General features: G+C 38.1%; 1 protein-coding gene across 1 annotated transcript in view; it reads right to left on the bottom strand.

The window, feature by feature from the left end:
- The window catches only part of LOC124616613, a 282672-nt gene that overhangs the window by 72424 nt on the left and 186736 nt on the right, over positions 1-23512 (bottom strand). The window contains exons 10-11 of the mRNA XM_047144936.1: positions 21406-21790; positions 5579-5688 (exon numbers count right to left, since the gene is read on the bottom strand). Of these exons, the coding sequence (XP_047000892.1) occupies positions 5579-5688; positions 21406-21790 (495 nt within the window). The remainder of the gene's footprint in view (positions 1-5578; positions 5689-21405; positions 21791-23512) is intronic.

Raw genomic sequence — 23512 nt, forward strand, 5'->3', positions numbered from 1 at the left:
TAGTACCCAGGGAAGATGCTCTGTTAGGAGGCTGCTATACTTGTGCATGTTCAGTGTTCCATCCATGAAATATAGGCTTATGAGTGGATGGTTCACTATCCCAACAGACCAGTAGTGCATGTTTTGGTGTTTATCTGGTCATGATTGGTATATGTGGCTTCATCACTAAACAAAATGCAAGTTACATCTGAAGTATCCTGTCTCAATGCCCATGTACAGAAGTTACCACAATCCTCATAATCATTTTCATGCAGCTCTTGATGGAGAGAGATGTGATTGCGGTGGATTCTATGTCAATGGAGAATGTGTAGGACATTTGGCTGACTCATCCTAGTTCCTCATGTGATTGCACTTTAGCTAATGTCCAGATCAATTGCAACTGTGGCAAGAACATTAACTCCCCCCTCTTCTCTTGTCACTTGTTTCCTTTTATTACATTATCTGGGTGTTACATTACCACCTTCACATAACTGGTTGAAGAGATTTATAATAATTGCTGAGACAGTTGATGTCTGTTGGGCTTTGTGCCTCATACACCATACATGAATGAACTGCATTCTTCCTACACTCTATATACAGCATGAACATGTCAGCTCTTTCTGCATTGGTAAATCCCATCATCCACTCACCACCTTCTGCTTGGATTGTCACACACTAACTGACTAGCAAATCACAGTGCACTCAAGAAACACATAAACACAATGTAAGCAAACATAATAACATCATACCTAACAACAACACAGGTTGACTGGCACAAACAAGTGTCAGTGTGGGAACTTTTCAAAGCTTGTTATCTCATGAACAACTTACATTAGAATCCTGCAACAAACACCACTGACATTCTAATTTACCCAACTTTTAGTTTTTTATGTCAATAAGCACTGTTGCATTTAAAAAAGTGTATTTTTGCACAAAAATACAGTTTCTCTGTATTATCACAAACTTTTTATTGGCTAACAATACAAGCCACTGGATACCAATCCATTATGTGAACACTGCACATCAATAGCATTTTCCATTTCCACTTCATTTCCAGTGTACGTTTCAGATGATTCACCATATGTGCGCATGTGTGTGTGTTAAAGAGAGAGAGAGAGAGAGAGAGAGAGAGAGAGAGAGAGAGAGAGACTGGAAAAAATATTGAAGCACCAAGAAGGAATTGTGGGACGTTAACAAAAGTTGGTAGGCATATTTGTACATCTGAAAGATGATGTCTGTTCAAATCTCATGGCAGTCACATATGAGTTGTGCTAGTAGCTCCACTATGAGGATGCAGCTCAGCTTTGCTACAAATACACACTGTAATGGTCTGAGTGTTAGTTACCTTTGAGAATGGATGTGATGAGTTGATGTTAGTCAAGAACGCATCTGAGTGACAAAGACACCATTGTCAACATCTCACTGAGTAGGAATGGGATCATGTAATAAGGCTACAGATGGCCACATGGTTCTATCGAGAGGGAAGACGACGGTGTTCATCAGCAGTTGGCACCACAGTGACAAAAAGTTCTGTTACTAATTGGTTACTTCACGGGTAGCTTGGAGCCAGAAGCCCTGTAGTGTACATTTCACTGACCTCAAATCACCACCATCTCTGACTTCAGTGGTGTCAAGTAGGAGCTCATTGGAGGGCAGGGTGGATATCTGTTGTTTTTTCTGATGTAAGTTGGTTTTGCGTTGATGCCAGTCAAGGCCACATGTTGGTAAGGAGGAGGCAAGCAACCTGTCTGTGTGCTGGACACACTGGACCTATACCTGAAGTTATTGTCTGGGATGTGATTTCCTATGACAGTAGTAGCACTCTCGTGGTTATCACATGCACCCTGACCAAATTTGTATGCCAGTGTGGTGATTCAACTTGTTGTGCTGTTTTTCATGAACAGTATTCCACATGATGTTTTCTGCCATTTTGACACCCAAATGCCTTTCATTTAGCATTTCCGTATCTCCACACCTACAAGGTCTATTCAAAAAATTCTGAAACATTCTTAATTTTGCACCAATGGTGCATCAGAGTGAAGTGTGGTTAGCATCCCTGCATGTGCCTGTGTTTAATGTGTAACTTCTGGAAGTTTCACTGCTGTATGTCTGTTATTTATTGTTCAGTGTTGTACTGAGTAGAATGTTGTGTCACACAGTTTATGTATTTCAAGATGGCAGAGTTAGAGGAGCAAGTCATTTTGCATTGAATTGTGCATGAAACTCAAGAAAACTTGTAGAGACACACCAAAGATGCAGGAAACCTATGGTGATAAGTGCATAATCCATACTCAATGTTACAAATGGTTCACATGGTTTAAAAATGACCAGATGGAAGTTAAAGATGACCCTCATTGGGGATGCCCTTCAACGTCTACCAACTATGCTCATGTCAGGAATGCCAATGAAAATGTGCAAGCCATTGAAGACTAATTATCAAAAAGATTGCGGAAGAATGTAACATTTCATTTGGAACATGTCATGAAATCCTGGCACAGCATCTCAGAATGCATCATGTTGGCACCAAGTTTATACCACAGCTCATGAGTCAAAACCAGAAAGACTTTCGACTTGCAATCTGTGAAGATCTTTCGGATCGCACAAATGAGAACGAGTTGTTCCTTAAGAGAATCATAATTGGTGTTGAGACATGGGTCTACAGTTATGATGTTGAGATCAAGGTTAAATCTTCATTGAGTGTTGGGAAAGGTTATCCAAGACCAAAAAAAGCTTATCAGGAGAGGTTAATTGTCAGAACCATGCTCATAATTTTTTTTGACTTTGAAGGATAGAATCATGAATTCATGGCACAGAGACATACTGTTAATCGGTGGTACTATCTGGACATGTTGTGTGACACCTGTGAGAAAATGTGAGAAGCAAATGCCATGAAATATGGTGAGACAATTCATGGCTCTTGTATCATGACTATGCACCTGTGCATTCATCTTTGTTGACGCGTGACTACTGCACAAAAAACGAAGTCACTGTGGCGCCTCATCCTATGTACTTTCCAGACCTGGCCCCTGCAAACTTTTTTATTTAGAAAGTTGAAAACCATGTTGAAAGGATGAAGATTTGCAATGGCAGATGAGATAAAAGAAAATTTGCAGATGGTGCTTTGTGTGATTGAGCAAGAGGCGCACTAAGACAGCTTCCAGAAGTGAAAACAGTGTTGGGAGCAGTGTATCAATTGTGGAGGAGAATTTTGAAGGAGACCATGCACAATAAGTAAAAAATGTAATGAAATGATTTGTGGCATTGATGGCCAAGAGGCCCCATCTGGGGAAATTTGGCCACAGAGTTGCAAGTCTTATTTCAGGTGACGCCACATTGGGTAACTTGCATGTTGGTGTTGATGAGCACAACACAACACCCAGTCTATGAGTGGAGAAAATCTCCAAGCTGGACCTGCTGCATGGTAGGCAAACACATTATCACTCAACAAAGCAGGCAGGCTGCACAATAAGTAATAAATGGTAAGTGTAGAGCCATCACACAGAATAATTATCTGGGAACCTATTCCTATCAGAACTTTAAAACCAACAGTACCATAGTTCATTTTCCAGTAGGTCTTCCCAAAATGATTCTCATTCGCCCATGTTTCATCAAGGTAATACTCTGTTGAATTACCTCCTGCTCTTCTATCATGCATCTCTAGAAGGGATGTGGTTCACGCTGTGTCTATGTCCTTCTTTGAACTAAAAGCTCTCTTCATAACATATTTGAAACTAATGCCTTTTAAAATTCTTCACGTTGATGAAGTCTGATCTTTAAAGCCATGTGTAATTGTAACAAAACTTTGTTGTGATGGGCATTCACAATTCCACGGAGCACTTTGAAACATCACTGTCAAAACCATCCATTTGTGTTACAGGTTTCTTATGATTTCGATGCTTTCCACATGACATGAAACCAAATCTTCCTAATGTTCCTACAACTCTGACATTTCCTTTTACAATTCCCTCTTGTAGTTCTCTTGCTGACACCACATGATTCTGCAGTCTGCTCTTGTGACCTCAAGTGTCAACAGAAGAAATCCTACCTAAAAATTCACATTTGAAAAAGTTATAAGGGCATTAAGCAATCCCCTCAAGTATTTGTGAAACGCTGTAACTTGACACTTTTTTAATCACTCTGCAACATTTACAGATACACATTCACAGCCATATTGCTATGAGAAAAAAGAACACCAACAGTTGAATGAATAATTTGGTTATTGTGAAGTACTGCAACAGTACAACATGCATTAGAGAGATTTTCGGCATCTAGTGGATCATGGCTAGCCGCTCAGAAAGAGAGGGAATCTTATTGGCTGCCAATGACTGATGGAGCGGTATGTGCAGAATAGCTGAAAATTGGGCCACCTTCCTATATGATGCAAACTTTAAATCAGACTACTAAACTCCTGAATGAGATTTTCACTCTGCTGCGGAGTGTGCGCTGATATGAAACTTCCTGGCAGATTAAAACTGTGTGCCCGACCGAGACTCGAACTCGGGACCTTTGCCTTTCATGGGCAAGTTCTCTACCAACTGAGCTACCGAAGCATGACTCACGCCCAGTACTCACAGCTTTACTTCTGCCAGTACCTCATCTCCTACCTTCCAAACTTTACACAAGCTCTCCTGCGAACCTTGCAGAACTAGCACTCCTGAAAGAAAGGATATTGCGGAGACATGGCTTAGCCACAGCCTGGGGGATGTTTCCAGAATGAGATTTTCACTCTGCAGCAGAGCGTGGGCTGTGGGGCATGGCAATGGCAGTGTTGGACCCTAGCATCATGGAGCTGGGAGGACCTCAGACCCCCCCCCCCCCCCCCCCCCCCTCCCAGCAGGCAGTCTTGTGGGGACTTTGACAGAGGAAACCAACATGATGGCTGGGCTATCAGGCAGCAGTCATTGGTTCTCAACATGGCTGAATCAATGATAGCTGTGACAGAGGAGTGTCAACAACCACACATACTGGTGCACTGTGGGTGCCAATACAAAGCCCTGCAATGCTGATGATCTACTCATTTGACTCGGAAGTATACACACAATCAAAGGGGCTTGTTAGTGTGGAAGACAAGTTATACTGCATGCTTCAGTGCCAACAAAACTTCCTGAGAGCTGGTTATTGGCTGGAGAACTGGGTCACTATTGAAGACACTACCAGTATGGCAAAATGCTGCATCAGTTGGCTGTGGCTCATGCCCTTAATATGGTACCGATCTCTTATCTGCCCCCATTCCACTGCAGTTGCATTCAAATTCCAACTCTTCCACTAATATTTTGGCTGCTCACCTTCTGGCCATCCTCATAGAGGCATAGAAGACAATCACTAGGCTCACTTTGAATAGGTATGGAAGATATTCAGATAAAATATCAGTGGGAGAGTTGTAATTTGCACAGGTGCTTTTCCTAGACTTACCTGATGATAGTATCTGTATTTGGTGAAAACTAGATACAGGCAACTAATATCTTTCATTCACAGCTACTTTTAAATAAGATATCAATAAAACTTGCTTTTGTAAACATATAAAAGCACCAGAAAAACCAGACTAATTATTATGCAATTACCACAGGTTATATGAGAATATAAATGCATGTATACTTACACATATTGAGGTAAGAGAGGATTTTTCAGATACATAGAGTATGAATGCTTCTTGTTCAACAGAACCAAATTGATAGCATTTTCAAAATAATTTGTAGGGTTGATGTTAATCTGAAATAGACAGATAAAACAAATGTAGCCCAAGCATCCTCTAAGACACATACAAAATCTTACAATATCCTAATAAAAGAATATTCATTCTGCATTGTAGAATGTACTTATAAGGTGTACTGAAGTGAAAACTATTGTATACAAGTACACCCATACAATAGTTTGTAGAGTGAAGGGCGGGGGTGGGGGATGGAGATATAGCCATGGTGGTATGGTGTATTTTTGATGTTTTAGAAGATGAATAGCAGCTTGTAAGTAGCCATAAAAGTGTTACATTTCTGAAAAAAAGCTTTTTAAGAAACTAAATGATACTGACATTCAAACCATTTTCTTGAAAGAAACATACCTATCTACACAATATTTTTTCCTTTCACTGAGAGCGAGGCAAGGGTGAGTTAACACCATCCCCCTTGCTCTAGGGCAAGCTGAAGATATAGTGAGTCACATAGTCAAAATCAAATGCTTACTTTTGTGCTTGCAACAGTTGAACATTAAACCAGCTGATTCATCTTTTATGGTTAAATTCCTGGAAACATTACTGATATTTACCGGTGAATGTGGCCAGATGATCAATAAACATAATGCTGTTGTAACTTCTTAGAAAAAGTAACAACAACAGAGAAGCTTATATCAGAATTCATTGTGTACACTGGTGGCAACAAAAGCTAAATGTTGATTTCCCATGTCAAATGAGATGCTAATGGGAAAATTTATCAACATAAAGCCTGTCTACTAGTTTGGCATAACAGTCAATGTCAAGGTACTGGCTAATATGAAACAATCAGTCCAGTGCTCATTATGACACAGTTGTAGTAGTGTTAAGTATTACTGCTAATGGAGGTTTGGAGCTAGCACAATTTAATGTGAAGTCAGCATTTCTAAACTGCCTACTGAAGGAAGAAATATGCCTGTACATAAAACAGCCATAAGGACTTTGTCATGGCACCAACAGGCCATGCAAACTCTTTAAAAGTCTTTATGGTTCAAAATAATCTTCCAAGATGCTGATAAGCTTTAGTTGTTTAATATGTTTACGATGGACTTGTTGCTGGATACAAGCAAAGTATCATCAATGGCTTTCTGAGAATATGTAGAATGCATTCAAGATTATAGTGGAAGCTGTTGGATGTGTTGTGAGTATATTGACCAAAGGTCACAACAATAGTTCAGTTTTTATCAGTCAAGCAGCTTATACTGATTTAATAATGCAGAAGCAAACGCTGTGGGAACTCCAACTAAGATATATCTGTATGTCAAAGTGTTCATATGTATGAACAGTCAAACTCCTTATGGAGAAGCAGTGGGATGCTTGATGTATTTGACAGTGGCAAGACATCCAAACAGTTTCGTTTTGTATGCTATGTGACAGTTTCTGGAGAAGTCAGAAAATTGTCACTGGTCAATGGTTAAACTTATTTAAAAAATGTCAAAGGGAAATTGTCTATGGGACTTAGCTAGAGAACTGATGAACTGTCAGGAGCACTTGAAGCATTTTCTCTAAGTGGACCTCTCTTCAAGTATAACAGTGGGGTAGTATGCTAGGCCAGTAAGTGACCAGCCTGTGTGTCCCTTTCAACAGCTGAAGCTGAGTTTGTAGTTGTCAGTGAAGTTGCAGAATAAGTCATATTGTTGGCTTATCTCTCTTCTGAAATTACACTACCAAAAGCCCCTGGATTATCAGTGGACAATCCAAATGAAATCTAGTTGGTGAGGCATTGTGAATTTCATACATGCCCAAGGTATATTGGTGTGCATTTCCACTTAGTACAAGGTCTTTCAATCACTCATCATGTTTGCAGATCTCACCCTGGAAGATAAACCTTCAGGGATGTGGAATGAGTCAAGGTATACATAAATGTAAGAGAGACATCATAGAAATTATATCTGTATACTGTATTAGAAATACACTAATTCATGAAGATAGACTGTACATTGCACATGTACCACAGGGCAGGCACTTTCACAAAACCACTTAAGGTGCAACTTGAGAACATTTGCATTATTCGTATTAGAGTCGACATAGTTGAATAAGTAATTGTGAGTGAAAGACATTTAGTGGCAGTATCTATATTTGCACTTCCAGGTAAAATACATCAAACACAACAACCGAGGAACATTATATTACACACATAAAACTCAGAGTGTATAATAGTACCAGAGAGGTCTATTATATTTCGCATGATGCACTTTGCCACCATCTCACATGAAATACATTGTTTACATAATTCCAACAACCCCCTTTGAACATATATTTTGTGGTTTGCCTTCACGAGATAAACCAAATAGCCCCACAATCTTTTCAAATTTCTCTTTGTCCAAGGGTTTTGTCAGGGGGTCAGCAAACATGTCTCCTGTGAGCAGGTAGTCCACAGTGATGTTCTGTTGCTCTATGTCGCCCTGAACAAAATGGTACCTAATATCAATATGTTTTGTCCTAGCACTAGTTACATCATTTTTAGCTAGGTTAATGGCTCCTTTATTGTCACAGAAGATTGTTATAGGTTCCATGATTGAATTGGTTTCTATTTCACATATTAATGTGCCACAATGTTTCCTGTGTGGTGTAGGATAGCAACATATACTTGGGCCTCTATGGTGTGCAATACAACAGTTTTTTTCTTTTGACAGGACCAGGAATGAGGCCCCCCGTTAATTTAAAGCAGCAGTGAGTAGGGGAGTGTCTATCTCCTAATTCGCTCCCCTAGTCTGCATCACTGTAGCCTTCTAGTTTTGCACTACCTTATCTGTGGTATCTTAATTTGAGGTTAGAAGTTGCTCTTAGATATCGGAATATTCTTTTTACACCTTTCCAGTGCTTTTACATTTGGGTCTCTGCAATATGCTCACTGCATTTGTTCCAAAAGCAATGTCAGGTCGTGACGTTTGAAACAAATATAACAGATTCCCTACTGCTTCTAAATATAGAACATTCTTATCACATTCCACATCTGTATCATTTATATGTAACTTCACTGCTACTTCCAATGGAGTAGTTATGGGTTTACAATCACTCATGCCAAATTTGTTTTAAAAAAAATTCTGTTTATGATGATTGATTTATGCTCAGTTCTTATCTCCCTTCATCCTTAGTGATATGCATACCTAAATAATGTTTAACTTCTCCCAAATCATGCACCTTAAACTTGGTTTGCAGCTGTTTCTTAAAAATTCTCATTTGGCTTTCATTTTCAGTCAGGATAAATAAGTCATTCACCCATATTGCCATTCTCTTTCCCTTGTATTGTATATACTGGGATCTGCCTTAGATTACTTCATATTCATATTTATTAGAGTTTTATGTAGACATCAATTCTAGCAATGTCCACTCTGTTTAAGTCCATAAATACTTTTTTTGCAAATGCCAAATCTTTTCCCTTTCCAATCTGGTTTTCACGACTTCTCTTGTTGGAATGACATATATCTCCTCCTCCAACTTCCCATTTAAATATGCTGTTCTTACATCCATATGATGAATGGTTAAATTTCATTTTGGTGCCAAGGCTAAAAGATATCTCAATGATGCATACTTGACCACAGGTGAAAAAATTTCTTTGTAATCTACCCCTTGTTTTTGCAAATATCCTTTTATTACATGTCGTGCTTTATATCTTGGTGATGAATTTTTGAGGCTCTTCAAAGTGAATACCCATCTTGTCTGTAATGGTTTCTTATCTGCTGGCGTATTTACCCATTCAAAGGTTTCATTCTGAGATAAAGATTCCAATTCCCTCTTCATTGCTTCTTTCCATTCTTGAGAGTTCAGGCCGCTCATTGCTTCTTCTGCCATTGCTGGCTCACCATTAAAAGACTGGGTTGCGTACATCTCAAAATCCAGATATTTTTTTGGTTTTGGTATGTGAGAAGAACACCTTACATTGTTTTCTTCATTTGGTTTGTCCTCGAACTCATTGTCATCATAAATAGTCTCCATTTGCCTTTGACTGTCCTCTCCCTGTTCTTTACTTTCCCTTTCTTCACATAAGGTTTCACTCTTGAAGCTAGGTGCAGTTAACTTAGTAGCCTGGCTCTCTTCAGAGTCCTTTCCATTTTCAAAGAATACTGCATCTCTGCTTGTAACATCTCTGCCATTAAATGGTAGCCCTTTAAATTCTCACAATAGCCTAGAAAAATATACTTTTTAGCTTTTGGCTCCCATTTTCCTCTCAGCTGTATTGGAATGTGCATCATTGCATCACACCCAAAAACCCTTATATTGCTTAGGACAGATTTCCTTTCTACCCATATCGCATGGGGGTTCTATATCTTAATGCTTTTGTAGGTGATATATTGTTCAAATATAAGGCCATTGATACCACATCTGCCCAAAAATCTTTTGATAATCCAGCATCAGTTATCATGCTCCTTGCTTTTTCAACAATGGTCCTATTAGCCCTCTCAGCAACCCCATTTTGAGATGGGCTGAACCTTATGGTAGTTTGATGCCTGGTTCCCACATTTGCCAAAAGTGTCTTCAATTTATGGTCAATATATTCTCTTCTGTTATCAGACCTAATGATCTTAATCTTCTTTCCCATCCACCTTTTGACCATCTTACAATATTCCTCAAAAGTGTCACTCGCTTGGTATTTGGAACTAAGAAAATAAATATGGGTATATTGTGAATAATCATCAATAAGTGTAAGGAAATAATAACTCCCGTCTATGGATTCACACTCCATCAGGTCCCACACATCTGTAACACCTCTGCAGATTTACTTTTACTAGTCTTAAAAGGTAGCCTCACTTGTTTACCTTTCATGCATATCTCACAAGGGTCCTTGGATAATTCTGTATTCCCTTTACCATATCCCTTATTAAAGACATACTCTTTCTATTTAGGTGTCCAAGTCTGCAGTGCCATAAAAAACCTTCCGCTGAGTATGCTGAATAACTAACATTTCTATGTTTACTGTCAATGGTACTCAACTTAAAAATACCACTTTCATTACTTGCTGTAGTTATAACTTCACAATTTTCATTGTTTACTCTTGCTCCATGCATGTCAAAAGTAACTGTATTTCCCTTCTTGACAATTTCCCCTACAGACAGTAGGTTAGTGGCAACATTTTTACATAACGAACATCATGTTCCATAACCATATTGAGTTCACCATTTACATTTACATATAGGTTTAGTTTCCCAGCCACATGACATTGGAGCTTGCTGCCATCAACAGTAGATATTCCCACATGATTCTCATCTTTAACAACATAAAGAAGAGATTTGTCTTTAACAATATGCACAGATGCACCTGAGTCTAAAATCCATTCCAGATGACAACTAACCACATTTCCAAAAGAATTAAAACATAAGAGTGCCTTATCTTTATTATTGGTCCCTCTCTCTGGGCTATCAGAAACATACCTCTTTTGCTGTATGTCTGACTTTGAGTTTACTTTTTCTGTACACTGAGATGCAATATGCGCCTTCTTCTGACATCTATAGCACCTCACTGATCTCTTCCTTTTGTTTTTTGAACAAAGAGCAGATGCAGTTTCCTTCTCCAATACATGACAGCTTGAAGTACTCTTTACAACTTGTAGGATTTTCACTTTAACACTGTTTCCCATCATCAGTATACCTGAGCTTTCCAGCCCCATAATCAGAAGCACATGCCTTCCAGGCAGTCCTGCCAACAGTAGTATCCCTATCCATTCGTTAGCGATCTCAAACCCAATGTTTCTCAGTCAGTTTGACATGGCTATTCTTTTGACGATATATTTATCTACACCCTTGCATTTGTCCAGCTGAGTGGTAATTAACTTACATAACAATCCTACTTTCCTAGTAAGACCTCCATCCTCAGATGCACTTTTGTAATTTGTCTCACACTTCTTTTGCTGTCACAGCTTTTTCAACGTGAAGATAATTCACCAAGTCTACCAGTAACATCAACTTTGATTTTGCTTTTCTATCCTTACTTGAATAATACTGATCTGTGGACTTCATTGTCCCATAGGTCATCCGAACATAAATACACTTCTACTGCAAATTTCCATGTTGCGTACTTTTTGCAACCCAAAAGTCTTTCAATCTGCAGAATTTGTGCCATGCTCATTTTAATGATAACTTTGATCTTTCTTAACATAAAGAATAACACCAAAGAATAATACAAAATAGTTTCATACATATTGTAAAGATAACTTGTACTTCACACAAGTGCACTACTTTGGAATATTATTAAAAGAGAAACAGGTCAACCAAGAGCAGAGGAAGACAGTATTACCATCAAATTGAATGAAAACTTTACGAACAAAAAGTCAGAAGTTGAAAATATTTTTAATAATCATTTTCTAAATGTTGTGGATATAGTAGGATCCAGGTGTTCATTAGCAGATGCTAGGCTGTTAATGGAAGAGGCCATACCTATGCAATTTGATACAATTGAAATCTCACCCACTTCTCCCTCTGAAATTAGGAAAATAATAAACTTACTTAAAAGCAAAAACTCACATGGAATTGATGGCATTTCCAGCAAAATACTAAAAGCTTGTTCTCAACAGATAAGTAAGATTCTCAGCCACCTGTGTAATAGCTCTCTGGAACAGGGCATTTTCCCTGATAGACTGAAATATGCTATTGTTATACCTTTGCATAAAAAGGGGGATAGATCTGATGTCAACAATTACCGTCCAATCTCCCTTCTAACAGCTTTATCCAAAATTTTTGAGAAAGTAATGTATTCGAGAGTAGCTTCACATATCTGTAAAAATGAAGTACTAACAAAATGTCAGTTTGGTTTCCAGAAAGGTTTTTCAACAGAAAATGCCATATATGCTTTCACCAGTCAAATTTTGAATGATCTGAATAACCGAACACCACCCATTGGGATTTTTTGTGATCTCTCAAAGGCTTTTGATTGTGTAAATCATGAAATTCTGCTAGACAAGCTCAAGTATTGTGGCATGAGTGGGACAGTGCACAAATGGTTTAATTCGTACCTAACTGGAAGAGTGCAGAAAGTTGAAATAAGTAGTTCTCGTAACATGCAAAGATCAGCACATTCCTCAAACTGGGGAACTATCAAGAATGGGGTTCCACAAGGGTCAGTCTTGGGTCCTTTGTTGTTCTTATTATATATTAATGACTTGCCATTCTATATTCATGAAGAGGCAAAGTTAGTTCTCTTTGCTGATGATACAAGTATAGTAATCACACCTGAGAAACAAGAATTAACTGATGAAATTGTCAATACTGTCTTTCAGAAAATTACTAAGTGGTTCCTTGTAAACGGACTCTCACTGAATTTTGATAAGACACAGTACATACAGTTCCGTACAGTGAATGGTATGATGCCATTAATAAATATAGACCTTAATCAGAAGCATATAGCTAAGGTAGAATATTCCAAATTTTTAGGTATGTCCATTGATGAGAGATTAAATTGGAAGAAACACATTGATGATCTGCTGAAACGTTTGAGTTCAGCTACTTATGCAATAAGGGTCATTGCAAATTTTGGTGATAAACATCTTAGTAAATTAGCTTACTACGCCTATTTTCACTCATTGCTTTCATATGGCATCATATTTTGGGGTAATTCATCACTGAGGAATAAAGTATTTATTGCACAAAAGCGTGTAATCAGAATAATAGCTGGAGTCCACCCAAGATCATCCTGCAGACATCTATTTAAGGATCTAGGGATATTCACAGTAGCTTCTCAGTATATATACTCTCTTATGAAATTTGTTATTAACAACCAAACCCAATTCAAAAGTAATAGCAGTGTGCATAACTACAATACTAGGAGAAAGGACGATCTTCACTATTCAAGATTAAATCTAACTTTGGCACAGAAAGGGGTGAATTATACTGGCACTAAAGTCTTTGGTCACTTACCAAATAGTATCAAAAGTCTGATAGATAACCAACAAGTATTTAAGAAGAAATTAAAAGAATTTCTGAATGACAACTCCTTCTACTCCATAGAGGAATTTTTAGATATAAATTAAGAAAAAAAAAAACCAAAAATATTAAAAAAAAAATAAAAAAAATAAAAAAATAAAAATAAAAAATAAAGAAAAACAAAAAAACACAAAAAAATAAAGTTGTTATATTAACTTAAGTATGTTGTTAAATTAACCTAATTATGTCATATATTGGAAAATTCGACTCGTTCCACATCATTACGAAATATCGTATTCATGATCCATGGAACTAGTATTAATCTAATCTAATCTAATCTAATCTTGCAACTTTTCCAATACTTTCTCGCTACTATAGTATGGATATACTTATTCCAAATGCATCACTGGGCCCATAACCTATTAGAGTCGACACAGTTGAATAAGTAATAGTGAGTAAAGGACTTTTACACTTTGCTGCAACCTCACACAAAATTTATTGTTCACACAATTCCAACAATTTACTAGTTATGATGAGACAAACATTTGTGGTGTTAAAATCAAACTTTTAGGGGAAGTGTTGGAGCAAACCTTTTATTATTGTTTCTTGGTAGCTGCCTTGTCACAGATGCTATCCTGAAGGACATTTTCATTCTACCTATTTATGTAAATCAGTTTTGTATGCAAAGACAAGAGAGGTTTATCCCATTATCATTGTTCTGTGTGTTTGTGTGAGTTCTTTGCTTTCATCATTGTTTACTAGTTAACTTTAACGGCCATTGCTTACACATCTTCTTTTGTGTATCTTGTAAACTTGTCTAATGCTATGCCCAAGTATGTAAAATTAAGTGTCATGAACACAAAATGAAAATATGGTATTACAGGTAGTAAATAAAGAAAAAAAATATAATAAATTTTTTGGGAGAACTGCTATTATAAAGAAGAGGGAGCAACTGCTCATTAAAGGTGGTAAATAACTGTTGTTTGTCTACTGTTGTACACTTAATATCTAGATGAGTATGACCATGAAAAGTGACTCTACTGAAAATTGAGGAGGGAGAAGGAGAATATTATTGTTGTCTTGTGGCTTTATGATGCTCAGCATCATTGTTACTAATGGATGTAAAAAATTATCAAGGATGACTGAACTTCAAAACTAATAAAATCTTTAATTTCAGTGTATCAGAAAAAATAATTCTCATAACGTAAATAATTCCCCATACTAAAATACAGTAAGAAGAAAAAAATTAAATTCAACCAAAAACTGACCAGTAATACAAAATGTTTGAAATAATAGTCATTAAAATGTTTAAATCTTTGGATGTGTGTCTGTTCTCTGTCTGATGCTACAATGTCTCTCTCTCTCTCTCTCTCTCTCTCTCTCTCTCTCTCTCTCTCACACACACACACACACACACACACACACACACACACACACACACACACACACAGAGAGAGAGAGAGAGAGAGAGAGAGAGAGAGAGAGAAAAATCTTCTTTGCATCAGAAATCCATAAAAATATGAGTGCCCTCTGGTGAGCAAATGGAAGCCACTCAACTAAAATGTGGCATACTGTCATACTGACAATGGTACATTACAATGGAACCTCTTGGTGGAGGGAAAGATCCCTTATGTCATGGTAGCATCAGAATTAGAGTTATGCTATGAAGATTTCATCTCACCTCAGTGATTCTAAAGGGTTATGATACATCTACATAGTCGGTTACACAGACTGTTATTATCTTATACCTTCAGTTGCTCTTTCTCCCAATGATATATGATTCTGTGCCTCGGTTTGAGTTCATAGCATGCATCATGAAGCGTGACACACTGCATCATGAACAATATCATATCATTTTCTTCAGTGCATATAAAATCAGACGTAGCTTATCATTATCAACTGCAAATTCCTACAGTAAGTGAATCTTAAACATATATTTATACCTGATTTTTCCCTCTCTGATGCATACTTTTAACTTCATTTCTAATGTTTTCAGTTATCTAAGATCTTTATTTTTATTTGGTGTGAACATTAATAAAACAGCCAAATTGCAGGGACAGATTCCTGACTGGAAATGGAGGCAAAAAGGTCCAATGAACATGTGTCTGAAAGTGTATTGTTGCCACAGTAGATGGTACTGACGAATTAAAGTTCCTCTGACCATGTGCCATGTGTTCCTTGTGTGTTGCAGGCTGTGTGATTGATGCAGCATACTGTGAGCAGCAAAATGGTCCAGTATTCTTGTTGTGAACAAGCCAAGATGGTGCTTGTGTATGGCCAAGCAGATGGAAATGGTCAAAAGGGTGCACGGCTATACCAAAACAATTACCCTCACAGACACCAACCACAGTACACAACATTTCAAGCCCTTTTTTGGGGTTTATGTGATTACGGATCCTTTCAGACAGACAAACATGCAGGGAGCCAGCAGACTATGTGTACACCACATTAGGATGACCATTTTCATCTACTTGGGCATACGCAAACACCATCAGCTTGTTCCCGACATGATAATTGGTCCTTTCAGACAGACAAACATGTGAGGAGGCAGCAGACATTGTGTACACAACATTTGGAGGACTGGGCTCTGACTCTCTACCATTTTCATCTGCTAGGCCGTACGCAAACACCATTGGCTTGTTCCCAACAAGAATAATGGACCATTCTGCGGCTTACAGTATGCTGCATCAGTCACACAGCCTGCAAAACATAAGAAACACATGGCATATGGTCAAAGGAACTGTTATTCATCAGCACCATCTACCATGACAATGATGCATTTCCAGACACAAGTTCATAGGACCTTTTTTCCTCCATTTCCAGTCAGGAATCAGTCCCTGCAATCTGTCACTTTTAATAATGTTCACATCATAGAAAAATAAAGATCTTAGATAACTGAAAATATTATAAATGAAGTTAAAAGTTTGCATTAGAGAGAGAAAAATTAAGGAAACCCACAAAAGGCAGAATGTGGTATGCTGCATAGAACAATAACGAATGATAGGAACATATTCAGTGCATGTTGAAGGTCATTCTAAGTCTCAGACGTAAGATCAGTGGTCAGAATGAGGAGGCTTATCTTGACTCAGATGTGGAAGGCTAGAAGAAGAAGAGAAAGATGTTGATAAGGAATGATGATAAAGAAAAAACTCATTGTTAACAGTTGCTTTTAATTGTTGAGCCATAAACTGATCCACTTATGAGAGAGGCCTCATATACCACACTGTGTAGAGGTAACCATTATCCCTCAGTGGGTACTCTTTTAACTATAAGCTTCCATATATCACTGAAACAAAAAGCCATGGTCAGCTGTGGGAAGAGAGTGCAGATCACACATGTCTATGAGAAAGGCAGCAGAAATGATCCACAAAACTTCAGTCCAATATTCCTGACATCCATTTGCTGTAGCATCCCAGAACATATCTGTGCTGAAATGTAATAAGGTGTCTCCAGCAGAATGACCTCCATGCTAAACAGCATGGCTTCTGTCTAATGATGATAATGATAATGTTGATGATAGTTTTGTCCACAGTTGACATTTATGTGTTGTTGCATTGAGAATATCTACTTGGTTAGGTAAATTATTTGTTTATATGAAATTTATAAGTGCTTCCTTGTTCGCACTTGCACAAAATGAATGTAGCTCAGTTCCTTACAAGGGCACCAGAAGTTGATGAAACACTTTAAATTATGGAGTGTAACAGTTCTACCAAAGGCAGGAAGAAGCATATGCCAAAATCATTTTGAACCATAGTGAGGAATTGGCATCCCATAATTGCATGGTGAGATCAATTGGGCCTTATGCAGCTTGAAAATCAATCACAGAAACAAAGAAGCTTGTCTCCCCATGAGAACCAAAGACTTCATTATGGCACACTTCAATGGAATGATGGGTTATGTAGATGAGATGTTTTTTAGCAACAAATGTCATTATTTGCAGAATGAGGTTTTCACTCTGCAGCGGATTGTGTGCTGATATGAAACTTCCTGGCAGATTAAAACTGTGTGCCCAACCGAGACTTGAACTTGGGACCTTTGCCTTTCATGGGCAAGTGCTCTACCATCTGAGCTACTGAAGCACGACTCACGCCTGGTCCTCACAACTTTACTTCTGCCAGTATCTCATATCCTACCTTCCAAACTTTACAGAAGCTCTCCTGTGAACCTTGCAGAACTAGCACTCCTGAAAGAAAAGATACTGTGAAGACATGGCTTAGCCACAGCCTGGTTGATGTTTCCAGAATGAGATTTTCACTCTGCAGCGGAGTGTGTGCTGATATGCAACTTCCTGGCAGATTAAAACTGTGTGCCCAACCAAGACTTGAACTAGGGACCTTTGCCTTTCACGGGCAAGTGCTCTACCATCTGAGCTACCAAAGCACGACTCACACCCGGTCCTCACAGCTTTACTTCTGCCAGCATCTCGTCTCCTACCTTCCAAACTTTACAAAAGCTCTCCTGTGAACCTTGCAGAACTAGCACTCCTGAAGGAAAGGATACTGTGGAGACATGGCTTAGCCACAGCCTGGGGGATGTTTCCAGAATGAAATTTTCACTCTGCTGTGGAGTGTGTGCTGATATGAAACTTCCTGGCAGATTAAAACTGTGTGCCCGACCGAGACTCGAACTCAGGACCTTTGCCTTTCGCGGGCAAGTGCTCTACCAGATGGTAGAGCACTTGCCCGTGAAAGCCAAAGGTCCTGAGTTCGAATCTTGGTCGGGCACACAGTTCTAATCTGCCAGGAAGTTTCGTGTCATTATTTGCAGCTTGTGAAATTAAGCAATAAATATTACACTCGGCACTGCTTCATTGACAACTGAAAGAATAGTCATAAAACTGGAAGCTGTGTCGAAAAGGCTTATTAAAACCAACAGTCAGAGTACTTCACCAAAGGAGAATCCCTTTTAGGCTCTATTAACACTGTTGATGAGAATATGCTACAAGTAAAAGTAACATTAAAATCTGAAGTGACTTTGAGTTCTGGTAATTATGTACATCAGATGAGGATCACAAGAAGCCTGACCTCTTATCTTAATGTGATAGCTGTTTGCAACATGATCCTGCAAACCTATACAGTTACACAGAGTTAATTCTAAGATTAGGGTGTTCTGGAAGATGTTACTATATTTCATGCAGAGCTGCACCTTCTTACAAGGTTACCACAACCTTAGGATAAGGAAATAACTTTTCCTTTACCTGATGATTTAGATCACAATCTGCTTTGATGTGACAGTCTACCTAATGATGTGAAAGATCTGGGTGACTTGTTAAGACTTGTTCACCTGAAGCCAAGACATGGACAATACACATTAGACAGCCTTAATTGCAGGTTCACAATATGACGAGTAAGCTGTTGACTGTTCAGACTGTTCAGTTTGTCAGAGGAGCTGAGTTTGGATATATTATACATACAAGAGCCTTGCATGGGTAATGCTGTAATACCTTATTTCCCAGTCCCACTACAGTGTTCCACAGACTGCAAGCCACAATTCCACTGTGAATGATCACAATATCATCTCGTTTGATCTGGGAATTCCACATCCTGCCTGGAATGACTAATTTTCCATGGAAACTGCTTTTGACCTCACACATGCCAATCGGATTCTCCTAGCTTATGTAATAGTCATTTCCACTGCACTCTCACATAGAACAACATCATAATTGCAATCAAGCATGTGATCTCTTCAAGAAACTCTGCAGCATCACCAGTGAATTTAACCTTCATATATGGATGGTAGACAATGAGAATGGCAACCCTATCAGAGACAAGGAAGACCTCAGTACTGTGAAAAGTTGTTTCCTGGAATTAACAAAAGGACCAATGATCAAGCAGTTAAACAACTTACAATGGGATCTAAAATCTTACACAGGAAAATAGAGAACACAATTCAACATCTTAAAATTTATAAATCCTCTCATCTGGACGATATATATGGGGAAACGATCAAAGAAATGGGGCAGGAAGTGTTGCTGTGCTGAATTCACAGTGTAAATAGATATGGGAAAATGGGGAGTGGCCGGAAGACTGATCAAAGTCTCTCTTCATCCCTGTGCATAAGAAAGGGCCAATCAGGAACTGCTGTAAAAATAGAAGTATTGCTCTCATATCTCACACAAGCAAAATTTTGCTCTACATCTTGAACAAGTTTTTGAACCCACACATTTAGCCTCACATATCCCAAAATGAGCAGGTTTTGTTGAAGAAAAAGGAACTTGTGAACAGATCCTCAAAATACGAGTAATTGAGAAATTGCAAGAGTTCTATTTTCTTGTGTTCACCTGCTTCCTTGACTATACAAAAGCATTTGACTGTATTGTCTGGGAAAAGTTGCGGCAGGTGCTTGCAGAGTTCAATGTCCCACCACATTTGATAGCACTGATAAGAACTCTTCACAGCTGTGAAGACAAATGCTGACATGTCTGATTTCTTCAGCATATCAAAAATGTAAGACAGGGTTGTGCCCCACTTCTCCCCTTCTCCCTCCCCTACCACACCATAAAAAAAATAAAAAATAGAAATAAAATAAAAAATGTACAATAACCATGCCAAACTTGTCAGGAAAGCTCTTGATGGTTGGACTAATGTCATCTCAAGTAGTGTAAGAACTACTAACAACTTCTGATTTGCAGATAACACCATGCTCTTGGCCAGAAGTGAAGATGAACTTTCTGTGCTAGTAAAGGACATTAGCCTGTCATATTGATTAGACATCAATCTTGGCAAGTCCAAACTCATGATAAATGATTGAAGAGGTCATTTCCAACTCACAGGTTAATTAAGCGGATTGGAAGCCATGCACAATCTTTTGTGTATCTTGGGTCAACCATTTGAGACCAAGAGGTTATGAAGATGAGATAAGTAGATGGATCATGCTAGGGTGAGTGTCTGAAGAAGATCACTATGATCTGGCAAAAAAGACTGATAACAAACTGTATGAGAATCTGGCTTCTTGAAACACTCATGTTTTCCATCTTCTTTTACTGTTGAGGAACATAGAACCTTAAAGACAGAGACAAGCAGTGTATTGACATATTTGAGCTTCGGTGCTGCACATAAAATGGAATGAAAGATGAACTAATTAATTCATTACTGAGCAACTCAGCATCTCCAGGCGCCTTTCTTCTCATATCAACCAACAAATTCCCCAGTTCTTTGCCATTCTATGAGAAAAGATGGAGAAAATAATAATGGAAGGAAAGATCAAGGCACAAGACTGAAGGGGTAGCAGGTGCATAAATCAAATTGAGAAGTCTCCAGTCTACCTCTTAACGAGGCTCTAGGTGAAGCTGGTAACCATCCAGGTTGGAGACCCTAGCTTCATGTGGTCATGATGCTCAGAATGAGTCCAGAAACTTGTGATGATGATAATGGAGGCAGTTTTGACTATAGAGTTCATTGTCTAAGGGAAGTGTTGCCAACTGGTACAAAGTAGATAAGACAGTGTAGTAGTGCAGGTGTATTTGTGTGTAAAAAGGTATGTGTAATAATTAGGTCTGAAAAAGAACACTGACTAAAATATTAATGACATGTTCAGTCTTGTTTACGTGCCTATGAAACATTCAAAGCCTCAGCTGTATGGTGAGCTGCTACCTTTATACCCACCAATATCTCAATAAGTAAAGTATTTTCATTTGCATTGCAGATGTATAAAATGTCAATATCACACCCATTTCCTCATTGTCCATGTTCACCCATGGTCTTAGTAAATATATACTCTCATACTTTCCACAAGTGATCTTGAATAATCCATAGATAATATTAGATAACCTAAGAAGGACACAAAAATGCCCTATGATAAGTAACATGAAATTTACATGTAGGTAATATAAAAATATTGGCACAAATATATACATGTAATACATCCTACCTGTTTATAATAGTCATCCAGGTAAGTGTCATTTAGCAGGAAGCTTTCCCAATTATATGGTGCAAGGCTTATGTTTCTTAGTTGTTCAAAGACTTCTGTTTTGGATTCTTGATCAAGCCATGTTGCATTCTCAAATTCATCATTTAAAGTATCTTTGAGGAGTGTGAATGTTGCTCTGGCACGATTCTCCATTCTTCTAAGGTCTTCAGCACTAAAGCTTCGAAGGTATGCTGAAGAGGCAGCTTGTGACATCAGGTCGTATGCAACATCTTGACAGTATGCTTCACGATCGCATGAACTGTGCGGTTCCACAAGATCTTCAACAAGTGTCTGTGCTGCATAGGCCAAAAGAGCATTACTCAGGTCTTTAGCAAATGGATGCTCACTGTAACAAACATCAGTGTCAGTGAGTAAAACTTTTGTAAATATTGATAAGAGATAACATCTGCCTATGAAAGTCAGTATTCATGAAACATGAAAGCACTTCTTTGGATAATAGGTTAGGTTTTCAGGTCCTGTGACAAATTTTTACATTGAATAATAGATGTAACTCTCCAGATATGACTAAATTGTATTTCTTATTCACAACATATTTTGAGATGTCATGCTACAAGGTACATGATGAATACATGTTTGTTTTTCTGCTAATTTCTACTTTAATAGTGTATACACATTTTGTAAACTGTTGTCCAATCACTGCAGACTTGCACTTGGCAAACTGTTTTAACTTACAACCTTTCATGAGTGATCCAATAGCCAACAGAGCTATACTTAGGAGGTACATAAACAAAAGGACAAAATTATGTGTACAATTCTGAAATTTTATTAAGTAGTAAAAATGTAAACATCTGTAGATGAATGAAATAAGGGAGTGGAATCATTTGAAGTGGTGACCTTTACATGACAGTAATGGACAAACATAGAGATTAAAAGGACCATTTTTACAGCACAGAAGTAACTTATGAACAATGAAATATCTGAAATATTCACTTTGTACATGTAATGGTTATTTTACAATGTGTTCATAATCAATGTAGCAAAATATGTATCATATGGCAAATACTGAAAATACTGTGAACTAATGAAGCATGAAAGTAAAGAGAACAGTCCATGAAATATACTTTGCTGCTATGCAAAAAGTGAGTCTGATGGCAGAATTAAACTGAAGCATATATTCATTGACAACTTACTTCAAAACATCTATCTGGCAGCACACCCATATGCTTTGATGAGAGGGGTGATGCATTGTGGCGACACACTGAAACTAACATGGAGTCAGCCTAACTCTGACTGAGCCATTCCTCAAACTCATGGAGACTGGTCAAACCTGGGTCCAAGGCAAGCACATCTTGCTCTATGGCAATTCAGATGAACTCTGTAAGATGGAGGCCAGGTGACCTTGAAGATACGTTTAGTGTACATGGTGCTGCAGATGAAGAAAGAGATGTTTATGACTGAACAGTGGGTTCTTGTTCATTTGCTAGCATGAAGGAAACAGTGCAATGTCAGAGTGCTCACATCAAAAAGCCAAAAGTTCAACAGTTCAAGGAACGTGAAAAACATATTATCAAAGGCATCTTATGTATTAGTTCCAGTTTCTGGCTACATGAAAAGTGTGACACTAGAATCATGGATGACAACTAACCTTGGACATAATGTGACTTTTTTAAGCATTGAAGCAACAGAATAACAAACTCCAGTAAACTTAAAAGACTTTATTATTAAATAACTGCAGAGCAACATAGGAAAAATTAAAAATGAAATATTAGGACTAAATAAAATTAATCCGAATCTAGTAACCAAATCAGAGTCGTGCGTTTGCAAAAAGCAAGAACCAAAGACATGTGTTCATGTTGATTAATTGTAGGCTTGTTTCCAATGAAGATATGCCAAATGAAGTACTTGGGAAATTAGTATCAAACTACAAGTGGCAGACAATGAAGTGCAACAAGAAGAAGAACAGGGTTGCTTATAAAGAGCCAAAGCCATGTGATGAAACATATTACCCAAAAAAAACCAATTATAGTCAATTCTATTAGAGTCATCACACCTGGATCATATAATCTGCTTTTCTGAATATTGTGTGACCACTGGTATAGACCTGTTA

Source organism: Schistocerca americana, chromosome 5 (genome assembly GCF_021461395.2).
Source record: "Schistocerca americana isolate TAMUIC-IGC-003095 chromosome 5, iqSchAmer2.1, whole genome shotgun sequence".
NCBI classification, from domain to species: Eukaryota; Metazoa; Arthropoda; class Insecta; order Orthoptera; family Acrididae; genus Schistocerca; species Schistocerca americana.